Raw genomic sequence first — 13,216 nt, forward strand, 5'->3', positions numbered from 1 at the left:
ATCCGTGACAAGCCCAAGCCTTACATTCCGAGGATCCGCAGAGAACGTAGGATGCAGCCTATCAAAGTCCTTCTATGCCTCACCATCAGCTGGATGTCGCAATACTCCATCATCCACGCGCTTATCTTTGTGTCATCTCATATGTGCGGTTGTTTTTTTCGACATGTACAATCTCTTCAACCTCGGTGTCAAAGGAAAGTACCTCAGTATTTTGTGTGGAATATTCTTACCCGTGTTGTCGTTCAACTTGTATCTAGACTCCGTACATGTAGGGCAATTCTCCAACGTGGCGTTGTCTTTCCAATATAAACTACAATCATTCTTGCATGCATGAATGGCCTCATATCCCAAACCCAATTCACGTAAGAACTTTTTCACTTCGTAAAGGGTCCATGGAACATTTTCATCACACTTTGGTAGAATGTCTTTGAAAACTTGCATAACCATATCGAAAGATTTGTTGCTCCATTTATTGTACACTTTCACGTGAAACATCTTAATTACGAAGGACAAGATGGAGAACTTTTCACACTCTGGATATACTTTGCGTTGAGCATCATTGAATAACTTCATGAACTTCAACAAATTGTGCCTCTCCGAACTAGTACGTTCATTGTCGATATGATCATCCATGAGACCACTCATATAAATCTCTTCTAACATGGTTGGAAGTTCATCCACATGTTCGTGATTGGTTGTCATTCTAGCTCGGTGGCTTTCAGTGTCATCGTTTCGCATAGTAGGATAAGCACGAAACATGGGAACGTGTTCCCCGTGGTGGACCCAAGTTCGATAAGAACATGCGATTCCTCTTAGAATCAAGTGCAACCGTACAACGTGTGGACTAAATTTTGTGTCGTTCAAGCAATCAACACAAGGACAACGGATTTCATCCTGTGGCCCTAAATTCTTCGTAGCGAACTCAATAAATGACTGAACACCTTCAAGGTACTCTTTACTTTTTAGCCTATCGGTGATCATCATCCAACTCTTGTCCATTATTGGAATAGTACACATCAAGCGAAGATGAACCTAGGAATGGACGACAACTTGGAAAAACACGCTGTACTGGAAGAGAGCTTAAGTAAGTTTACGGGTTCGATTAGCATTGCAATAATGAAGTGAACGAAATAGTAATAACCATTTCAACTCATACATGAACAATTGTGACATACATGAACAATTATATGTGAAGTCATCTTACAGGGAGACATATAATTGTATCTTGATGGACAATTATACGTACTTTTTAAAATCATTTCTTGTTTCATGGGGTTAATTTAGTACTTCAGTTGCCCATACCCTTTAAATCCATTGCTCTCTTTAACTATTTAGTTAATTTTGTCACATGTTCGCTGATTTTGTTGTCAGTATGTATAAGAAAATTTTGAAAATCACTTTGGTTTCTATTCCGTAGGATCCACATAAAGGTTTTTCATTCACATGTTCATGATACTATTTTATATATTTGTCAAATAAAAAGAGGTTCATCATTCATCCTACATTGAATTCTATTAAACAGATTCAATATTAAACAGATTCAGATTAATAAAATATGAAACAGATTCACTATTAATAGATTCAATATTAAACAGATTCAGATTCAATATTAAACAGATTCAATAATAAAATATTAATAAAATATAAAATACAGTCACAGATTCAATTAAACAGATTGAATGTAAACAGATTCAGTTTGAATGTAAACATAATTAGACAGATCCTACTTCTTCTACAGATTCAGTTTGAATGTAAATAGACACAGATTCAATTTCAATTGAATTCAGAATTAAACAGATCCTACTTCTTCTTGAACTATAAGTGGTTCATGGTCTAAGCTCAAGAATCTTGAAGTAGTTTAATGTCTTCTGTTCATATTACAACATTTTTTTCTAATATTTACACTGTTTTCATGAAATTAATCTGTTATCTGACTGTGTTCTTCTATTGGTGTATCAAATAACTAGATTGAGGTCAATGATGTGAGCAAGGAAATGGACTTGGACATCATCAAGCTAAATAGTCAGGTTTTGTTGTTGATTCTATTTGATGGTCATCTTTTGCCTTCTGTCTCTCTTGGTTTGAGGTTTCTGTAATCTGTTCTACTAGTGCATGCTCAGGTGGACAGAATAATTGTTTAGCCTTCATTTTCTGTAATCTGTAATCTAATATTATTTAGCCTTCATTTTCTGTAATGATGAATAAGTTTTATGAATATCTTTATCCTTCCTCACATTTGAGAAACAAACAAGAGAGTAAATTCAAAGCCCCAGGTAATCCTTCCCATGGACCAACCTTAGAATTCCTTTGTTTGGTTTCCACTACCTTAACCTGAACTGCTTCAGCAGGCTCACCCATTCTACAATTTCATGAGCTAAACATTTGTGTAAAAAAAAATGAAAAAAAGAAATCACATAATACCCAATTCTCAGTAGAGCAAATAGAACACCCACATTAGTAAGTACAATGTAGATTTCCCCAAATAATAAATTTACATCTTAAAGGTACTTTTGCATCAAGCAATGGAACACCCAAGAAAATTTCAACCAAATCACAACTGGTGAAGAAAATGTTCATCACAGTGATTTTAAAAATAAAAAAAGGAGAAGAAGAAGAAGCAAGTAGTCAAAATGGAGAGCCGCCATTGGAAGTATTAAATTTCTGCACCTACCCACCAACTAAAATAGAATTTTATCCACTAAACGGACCAAGATTTTATCAAGTACAAGCAAGAAGTTAACTCCATTCACACCTTCTCCATCCCCGCCAATACATGCATATATATATATATATTGGGTTAGTTTCGAATATTCCTAAAACAGAGGCACATTGCTCATATAGTTCAACAATCCACAATGGAGAATCAGAAATCGGCAATCCGAAATTTTAACGAAACCCAATGACGAAATCAGAAAAAAGCCCTAAAATTTGTTTGCAAAATCAATGGAAACTGAAAGAAAAAAACATTTAAAAACCCTACAGTAGATTGGGAGACACAACGAGGAAGAGACCCAGAACGACAGAGAGGGAGAAAGACGAGTGACAAATACCTGATAGATTGTCGTGGGGCCGATTTGTAGTGGTCGTGGTAGCCAACGCCGGTGGCCAGCGATGGTGATGATCGGCGATCAGGTTTGCTATCGACTGCTGGTGTGTGAGGTAATATATGTGTAAGAGAAAACAGGTCCGAAAATGTGTCCCTGAAATATATATATTGGGCGCGAATATTTAATCGATTTCCCTCTAAATTTTTTTTCGAAGATTTAGTGACTAAATCATCATTTGTCGCCAAAAATGGTTCACAGTGACTAAACATTAGTTGCCAAAAGCACCCTATTTGGCTACTAATTCCAATTTTTCGTCGGCAATGAGAGTAAATACATCGACTAACTTAGTTTTGTTCGCCACAAATCCAATAAAAATACGCCATCTTTTGGCGACAAAATGTTTTGGTCGCAAAATGGTGGAAAACAACGACGAAAACTAAGTTTAGTCGCCAATAATTACATTTGGCAACTAAATTAATTTAGTAGCTAAAAATATTAGACGAATACCGACTAAATCAGGTTGTTTGTCGCCCAACATGGTGCTTTTGGCGACCAAAATTGGTTTTGGTCGCCAATTTTGGTCGCCAATTGTGCATTTTGTTATAGTGATAGTATGTGAACCATTTTTATTTTCAATTAAAAAGCAAGTATGAAAATGAAAAAAAATCATATAGCTTTCATCAAATATGAAATATGCAATCAAATATTGGATAACGTTATCAGTAATGTTACTCCTAAGTACAGATATAACATGAGTGAAAAAGGTTGTCACGAACTGCATAGAACGCATGTTTAAAAAAATCAAATGAACAAAACTAATAAGAAAATATTATCATAAGGGAAAAGTGAAAAATTATATTAAGGAATAAAAATTTAATGGGATCCAACTCCTAAGTAGTTTTTGGTTCAATAAAATACAATTGAAATAAAATAATCATTCTATTCTCAAGTTTGATTTACTATTACTACTCCCTAAATAAATCTACATATATTATAAATAAAATTATCATTCACAATTATAAATGAATGTTATTTCATAGAAAAGCTAAGGAATGAATATGTATTAAAGCACACACAAATGACTGTTATTTCGTACAAAAGCTAAGGAATAAATATGTATTATAGCACACATAGCATTAGAGCTTTTCTATAATAACTTACTTTGCATTGTTCGGAAATAATAAATGTGTTCTTTGGATAATTTTATCACATAGCTGGCACACTATATCCATGATTTATCAAAAACAAGAAGAGTTAAACACTACAAAAACGAAAGAAAACAAAATACATTAGCTTTCCATTCATATTAGAATACATAAAATCAAAGAGAAAGCAATTTAAAATTTTTAGCAAGGCAAAGGCTCATTCGAAATTCTTTTTGTTGAGTGAGAAGTGGATTTCTAACTTCATAAAAATGTTGCCTCCATTATTCTTCTATGAAACGGTGGTCCGAAAAATGGTAGCATCTAGTACAAACACACGCTGGCTTTTGGTTGAGCCAACAATAGTGTCATATGTCAACCACTTGGAGGGACTATGGGAAGACACATTAGGCACTCCCAAATAAAGCAAGCGAGAAATAGCCACGTAACTGCTACAATAAAAGGTCAATAAGAGCTCTGTTTGGGAAGTTTAATTGTGATGTAAATAGTTAATCTTGTAAGACTTGTCAAATATATCATTAATAAAAAAATTAAATTAATTGAGCATTCATAGTCACATGATCAGATGATATTGATTTTTTTAAAATTAAATAATCAGTATAAATTTGATAATAGACTCTCTTTTTTTTCCCCACATAATTAATACTCAATTATATAATTATCAATATCCAATTAATTGAATTTTTTTAATGATTTGATTGATAAATTCTACAAGTTTTTTGACAATCATAATAAAAAAACAACTACTTCCACCACATCATGGATTGTGAGCTGCAACCTCTTTTTTCTAGCACATGCATGTATTTATTTGAACTTTTCTTCAAATAATGTGCAAGAAACTCTGTAATGGAGACTGTTTGGTTCAAACAAAATTGTATTAGCACAATAAGGATAAATTAGATAATTACACAACGTTGGATTCATTTCACCTGCTAACTTACATTCTTTTATATAATAGTTATAGAATTAATACAATCAAAGTATGTGTATAAGAAATATTGAATTAATTTGAGTACATTAATAATTGACTATAATTTCTTTTATAAATATTGTGAAAAAATTATTTTACGGGAATAATAAATTAATCTACTAAATATTTTTGAATTTTTCAAAAAATATACATAATATTGAATTTTTCAAATTAAAAAAAAAATGACCCGTACCTTTTGTATTAATAAAATACTCAATAAAATTGATGGAATTGGCTAAAATATGAAATAATTGGATAAGTGGTGTTACATCTCCCTAATTTTGCCCTCCTAATTCCACTCTCAATGACATGGCCCACTCCCCATGTGAAGCGATTCCACACCCTTCTATTTCTTATATTTAGCTTCCCTAATTTCACATCATTGAGAGTGAAATTGGATGAGTAAAATTAGGGGATTATTATAATTAGAAATCATCTTATACATGGTAAAATACTCATAAAAGCAAAAGTTAGTAAAATTAACTTTTATAAAATTAATGATAAAAAAAGAATGGCAAAACCAGACAAAAAACTAAAATTGGATAGTCACAGCAATAAGAGATTCAATTATTGGGTCATTAATGAACACAGAGGAAAAGGATAAAAAACAAGGGTCGATTGACAAAAAAGAAAAAATTTACAAGATAATGATCTATCTGAACCTAAATGATCAATTCCAACAAATATTGGATTTGACAATAAGTCTGGGAACCTAGATTTTTCTAGATGGGTGATTGTGTAGTGAAGATTAAATTTGTGTAGTGTGAAGTTCATGTATAGAATAAATATGAATAACAAGATAATAATTCTAGGTAATTTTTGAATTCGTAGTATTACTATTAACTTAAATCATAGTATGTTTATTTGCTAAATATTAAGTTTTTTTTTTGTTTTTTTTAATGTTAAACAATGTTTGCTTAATGTTATGTTTTTGCTTAATTATTGAATATTATAAGAGTAGTTTGTGTGATGGGCATATTATTATTTTTCAAATTTATGATAAGATAAATTTTTTTGATAATGTTATATGATTTTTTTTTAGTAATAGATTATGTAAAAACGTAATTCCAAATCGAACCAAATTGTGTTTAAATGATTTGGGTAAGATTGGTTCAATAATTTTAATGATTTAATTTGATTACAATTTTTTTAAACCGTAGACAATAAATTAATTTTGATTTTATCCAAATTAAAAAATAAATAAATAATCATGCTAACAAGGGCCCCAATACACTTGATAAGATGCAATAAATATATGTTTTAATACAATTTATAGTATATTATTAAAAAAATACAAAATGGAGGGCAATTTTGTGCAATTGGACATTATTTTGGCTTTTTGTATTAGATTCAAGGAACTTTCATTCTTTTAGGTTATAGATTTAGGTGAGTCGGACTCTTACTCAACACATATTTTAACTATGTTATTGGAGTACGCATTTACTCTTTAAATAAATAAACACTTGAACAAATATAAATAAGTTTTATACTTGTCACTTTTTATCATATCACATGCAGAGATGCTCTTAAAGACTAGGCAAATTAATTTCAAGATTAAAAAATATTGTTAGAATGCACACTATGCAAAGTGATTAGAAAAAATACAATATATATATATATATATACATTTTTAGTCTTCGTTTGGAAAGAGCTAAAATAGCTTGGCTTTTTGGCTATTTTAGTCTCGTTTAGTTTTTATTTTTGGCTTTTTTGACTTTTGTGAAAGAAAAAATATAATGATTATGGTTTGAATGTGACATTTTGTCTTATTAATTTATGTAGCCAATTTTGTCTTTTGTGTTTTTTCAGTTAAAAAGCCAAAACCAAACATAGCTTTAATAGGCATAATGCTTAACGGTGTTGGTTTCCTTCTCAACGCCTCTCAACCCTTTTCCACTCTCCTCTATCACTCCCTTTCGATCATCTCTTGCCCCTTTCCAACCACTTATTACCACATTTCTTCGTCACTTCCACTCTCTTCTCCTATAGCCCCTCAGCGAGCAAGTCGCTCGAGAAGATAGTAATGGAGAGGGTTGTGAGAGAACAAAGGAGGAGGGTCACGATTTGGTTTCTAAAAAAATTAAATATTCTTAGTTTGGTCTTAAGAAAATTAAAGTTGCGTTTGGTAGAGTTTTCTAAATATGATCTGAGAATAGAGTTGTATTTTGAGTTTGTGAGTTTTGGAATTATGATTTGAGTGTGGAAAATTTGTTTAGTTAATGAGTTTTGAAAAGAGTTTTAAATTAAGTGGAAAATTTTTGACGTGACATGTGATATTTGATACACAAACTTACAACTTATAACCAAACACACAACTCAAAATCTCATAATTTTTTTTTTAAATTCCAAATTTTTTATTTAAAATATAAAAAATAACAAGTGCCAATTGTTAAAAAAAAAAAAATGCACTGTTCCAGTTAATCGACCGGATGTTCGGGGGGACGACCAGTTAACTCAAATTTTCTCATCTTGGACAGAGTTTTCAAAAGTAAGTTTAGAATTAATTTTTGAAAACTCTAAACAAACAACACACTCAAAACATAGGGTAGAAATATGTTTGGAGAATACAACCAAACACAGCCTAAGTTTTTCCACTTTATTCCCTAAATGTAAATCCTAACCCAATAAGGGTATTTTGGGAAGATAGTTAAAAATTGACTTTTGACTTTTAACTAAGCTTTTTGGCTTTTTTGGAAAGTGATTTGGAAAGTTAATAAAAAACTATTTTTTTGCTTTTTGAGATAACATTTATTTATGATGTCACATCATAATAAAATGACCAAAATACCTCATTCAACTTAGGATATTTACATTTTGCCCTAGCCCTCAAGATGTAAACATGGAGGGTAGTTATGTAATTTCACACCTTACGTTTTGCACACTTCTCAAATGGTTTTTGTTGCTTTTGTAGCTGCTATGGCGTTTTTGTGAAGTTGCAAAACGCAACTTTTTACGACGATTCCCAAATGGCCACCTACTATAGCCATCCCCTCTCTAAACTCCATTTTCAAACCCACCAAATCTAAAAAATTTAAGTTCTGATTGGATAAAAATAAAAAAGAAAATTAATATATAAGTCTATTTTTTAGACTCATTAATGTGTCAAGAAGATATTTGGTTGATAATTAAAGAATATTTAATTATTAACCAATCATTTTCTTAACACATCACTGGATTTAGAAATGGGTAAATTACACTTTGCCTCCCTAAAGTTTCACTAATTTCTCACTTTGGCCCTTCATATTTGCAATCCTTTCCATTTTGGCCCTTTAAGTTTTATTTTTCCCACTTTAACCCTTAATGTTTGCAATCCTTCCCACTTTAACCCTTCATATTTGTAATCCTTCTCACTTTACTCATAGACTAACTTTCATTCAAAAAACTAACATAATCTGCCACATCAACTCCACGTATGATGTAAAAAATTTATTAAAGATGCTAAAAAATGAAAAATAGAAAACAAAAATATTGAAATTTTTTTTTAGTCTTTAGTGAACTTTTTTTCAAATTTATTCATAAATATTATTACATTATAGATGCATCTAGATTGGATGCACCTAAAAAAATAAAAAGAAATCTAACCAAAAAAAGAAAAAAGTTCACTCAAAAAGGAAAAAAATAATAGTAAACTTTTCATTTCAAAATTGACAATATAGATGATTGAGTCAGTATGCTTTCATTTTTTTTTTTTGTCTTTAGTAAACTTTTTTTTTAGTTAAATTTGGTTTTTATTTTTTTAGGTATATCTAATCTAGATGCATCTATAATGTAATAATGTTTATGAATAAATTTGAAAAAAAAAGTTCACTAAAGACTAAAAAAAAATTCAATTTTTTTTTTCATTTTTTGCATCTTTAGTGAATTTCTTACATCACACGTGGAGCTGATGTGTTAGTGATGTGGTAGATTCTGTTAGCTTTTTAGATAAAAGTTAGTCTAAAAGTAAAGTGGAAAGGATTGCAAATATGAAGGGCCAAAGTGGGAAGGATTGTAAACATAAAGGGCCAAAGTGAGAAAAATCAAACTTAAAGGGTCAAAGTGGGAAGGATTTCAAACATGAAGGACCAAAGTGAGAAAAATCGAATTTAAAGGGCCAAAATAAGAAATAGGTAAAATTTTAGAGGAGTAAAGTGTAATTTACCCTTTAAAAAATTAATTTAACTTTGTGTCTGAATAATAATGCTCAATAAAAAAAATTACAATAGGTATTGTGTGAGTAGATTTCTGACCATACTGCCAAATTAGTATTCAACTCGAGAGCACTGGCAGAATAGATGACACCTAAATGACCTGTAACAGAAAGATGAGATTTCGGCGGTGGTTTGTCCACCCGGGGGCACTCCGACGATCAAGTCAGTTATCTCTCAAAGATAGCAAAAGTGCTTAACTCACTATTTAGAATATAAAATGCGTACCATAGACCCATGGGGTGCCCCTCTTTTATAATCATCACAAACCTAATCCCAATAGAAGCCTAGCTTCAATGGACTTTGGATTACTGCTAATTTTGGACTTCCAGTAGGATTGGGATAGACTCTTTAAGAGTCTTTTCTTTATCCAAACAGAAGTCTTTTCTCGTTCTAGGACTCTTGTCCCCTATCTGCTTATCCCGGACTCCAGTATCTTCAGAGATAACCTTGGTCTAGCCGAGATCACCTCGGCGTCATGATCAGGACACGTGGCACCTCAGCTGACACTTCGGTGCCACCTCGGCCACGTGTTGCCATTCAAAAATTATGTCTCCACAACTGCCCCCTAGGTTCTATTACCTCGGCATCCTGAGGTGATGGAACCTATATCATTACTTCCCTTTAATACATCGGCTAAGCTTGCCTTACCCTTCATTCCCGAGGTCACCACCCCGTTGACCCCATATGACTGAGATCTGTAATTTGTTTTCTCCAATGACTTGGAACAAAAATAATTAAGTCGGTTCAAATTATTTAGCCGAGATCATCCTCATAACCGAGGTTTTGCTTCATTAAACTATGCACTTCAAGAAATTCGTCATGCGGGTGAGCTATCACGCACAACATCCCAACCGTTTTAGCCACGCGTCTTCCCCTCATTGGATCGTACTTGATACGCGTCTTTAAGTCGTCTTGCGTCTGGGTGCGCCGTTTGACAAGCACGTTGCCCTAGGCGTATTGATGGTATTTTGCCGCCATTCTCCACGTTTGATCAAAATCAACTCTCTCTCTCCGTCTTTTCACTTTTTCACCATCATCTTCGTGCAAACTCTCTTTCTCTATTCTCCCAAACCCGTCATTGCTTCAAACCTTCAAGCTCTGCAACTACTTTCATTCCTCCACTTCGGTGAAGCTTTCGCTGACCTTTTCCGATTGCAACCATTATCTGACTCCGGCGTACTTAACACCGGCTTCACTCCTCTAGTAAGTCATTGTTCCTTTTTATTTAAATTTCTTGTTTTTCTTCAAAGAACTCCACTGCTGTACTCACTGCCTTTGCGTGTTTGCTCGTGTCTTTGATCATTAATTTGTGTCTTGGATTCCATCATGTACTTGAGCATGTTCATTTTATGGCTTTGTTTTTTCCCAATCCATTCTTGAATATACACACACTGCTCATATATCTATTGATTTTTGTCACTGTTCTTGGCCTCACACACTTGTATAAACTTTATCACCGTATTCTTGATGATTCATCGCTATTCTTGATTCTGAATCGCATTCCTATTTTTGTTTGCTATGTTTTTTCCAGATTCCCACCTTCAACCTTCATTTGCCTAGACTTAGATTTGGGATTTGTTTGTAGAACATACGAATCTTAGGTAGAACTGAAACAAATTCCCTTAGATCCTCAAAAATTCTTACCACAACGCACAATTAGGTTTTAGCCGAGGTCCCTTAAACCCTTAAAACACTTTCTTCTGAAATCCAACATCTTCCCTCCAAGCTGACATCATAGGTATGTGGAGGTATAGGGTAGACACCCCGACCAAGCTAGGATATTTCAAGCAGGAGTTTTCCATCCCAGCCGACGTCCATCTGAGGTTGGCTGGGGAGGATGACTCCATCATGCCCACAATTGATTCCATGCCCTTCCCAGTTGTAGCTTTCATAGAGTGTGGACTTAGGCTCCCACTCGACATCCTTTTTCGAGAAATCCTTCATTACTACAAATTGAACCCAAGGCAGCTCGCCATCAACTCCTACCGTGTTATCAACGGCATAATAGCCGTAGCCAAAAAAGAAAATGCTATGGTAACTTTAGCCGACATCCAATACTGGTACACCATGTGTGGCCTCAAGTTAGAAAAAGGCTATATTTACTACCTCAAACCGAGGTCCACAGAATACAAAATTGTTGCCGACCTCCCAGACTCCAACAAGGGTGCCGGGGACGATTACTTCATTGTCTCGGGCAACTGGAAGTTTGCTCCAAATGAGGACCTTCACCTCTACCCTCTTAGCCGAACAGTTTTCGTAGAGGGTAACGGTAAGAGCCAAGTGTAACACTTGTTTTTTAAGTCTTTAATGCTTTGTTCTTTCTATACGTTCTAACATCTGTTTTTCTTGCAGCTCTTCCACAACCGGCAAAAGACTTCCGTAAGTCCTTCTTCCAAAGTAAGGGCTTGAAGAAACTGTTGGCTCTGTCAGTTCATAAGCGGAGAGCTCCCCTACTACTCAACTACATCCCGACATACAAGTCAGTCCTTCCCGATATCCCAAAGAAGAAAAGCAAGTCTCCTCCTTTCGCCACAACTCCTCCAGCAACCTCATCATCTCGGTCAGATCAGGGATCAACTTCCAATCCAGCTGAGTAACCATCAACCTCAGCTTCATACTCGATCTCTCCATCTCAACGCAAACGCCGTCGCCGAACTGCAATTGTTGCCGAGATGGGTCGCAAGAAAGCAGTCGCAGAAGACCTTCTGGCTGACATCCCCGACACTGTCAATGCTCAACCAGCACAGCCTCAACCAAAACCAAAGCCCAAAAGACTGAAGAAGGCCCAGCCTAAGGCAATAGCGACTCAGATTGACACTGAGGACACCTTGCCAATTTCAAAGTTGGCCGAGAGCGAGAAGACCACTTCTGTTGCCGAGAAAAGGCCCGCTGAGGCTGAACCATCCCAATCAACCCAATCAAAGAGGCCGAGGTTCGAGCCCGCAACAACCTCAGGCTCTATGAAATCAGATGCCCCCTGGGCTCTCCTCATTACAATTGAAGACAAGCTAGTTAGAGTTGGCAACAGTGCTGGCGATATTGAAGTCGGCGTTGCCCTCTCTACCGCCTTGCTCCTTCCTAACGATCTCGAGCGCAACGCCGAAATGAGCGAGTATGAGAACTTTGCTCTGATGTTGCAACACTCCGTCCAAGTAAGCCCTTAACACTTTGTAATTTTTCATTTTCTTTCCGCTACCTCATACTTAGAGATTTTTATTAACTCGTTTTTCTCCATTTCTCCTAGGCGATCCAGTATGGCCACTCTTTTGCGATGCAAGCCTTGGCCATCAAGAAGGAGTTGGCGAATAAAACCAAAGAGGCTGCTAGCTTCCAGAAGGCTTTGAAGAAGGCTGAGGGCAAAATGAAAACCTTGTCAGATCAGGTCGAGACTGCCATAAAAGTTCAAGACGCGGCCGAGGAAAAAGCAGACGCTACAGAAGCCATTAAGAAGGTCCTTGAAGCCGAGAAGAATGAGGCCCAGATAAAAATTGCTGAGGCTCAAGCCGAGCTTCGGGCTGCCTTGGCCACGAAAGCAGCCGAGATCAAAACGGCCAATGAGAAGGCGTATGCTGAGGGGGCGGCTGACGTCAAGGAGGACTACAAAAAGCAAATGAGGTAGGCATGTAACAAGGGTTTTACCCTTGGTTGGATGGTTGCCCTCAAAAAGCTTGATGTCCCCGAGGACTCCCCACTCAAGAATGCTGGTGACCTTCCTGTGCCATTTCCCTCTACTCCAAGCCAATCCGAAGACGATTCCAAGTCTGAGGGAGAAGCTTTGGTTAGGAAAACGAAGGACGCTATTGGGGCCAAGTCCCCTACTCTTAATGAGCAAGTCGTAGACTTGTC

At 35.2% G+C, this 13,216-nt stretch overlaps 1 protein-coding gene across 1 annotated transcript; it reads right to left on the reverse strand.

Moving 5' to 3' along the window:
* Window positions 1-132: 132 nt before the first annotated feature.
* Window positions 133-999, reverse strand: LOC145805369 (uncharacterized). Its single transcript, XM_082900490.1, has one exon. The coding sequence runs from the start codon at window positions 997-999 to the stop codon at window positions 133-135; it is 867 nt and encodes a 288-aa protein (XP_082756616.1).
* Between the last annotated feature and the right edge of the window lie 12,217 nt (window positions 1,000-13,216).

The sequence above is a fragment of the Camellia sinensis genome, chromosome 13 (genome assembly GCF_055761805.1).
Source record: "Camellia sinensis isolate YWXY chromosome 13, ASM5576180v1, whole genome shotgun sequence".
Taxonomy (NCBI): Eukaryota; Viridiplantae; Streptophyta; class Magnoliopsida; order Ericales; family Theaceae; genus Camellia; species Camellia sinensis.

Bases quoted from the DNA above. Each gene is read 5' to 3' on its own strand.
- LOC145805369 (XM_082900490.1), bottom strand. From the start codon at position 999: ATGGACAAGAGTTGGATGATGATCACCGATAGGCTAAAAAGTAAAGAG.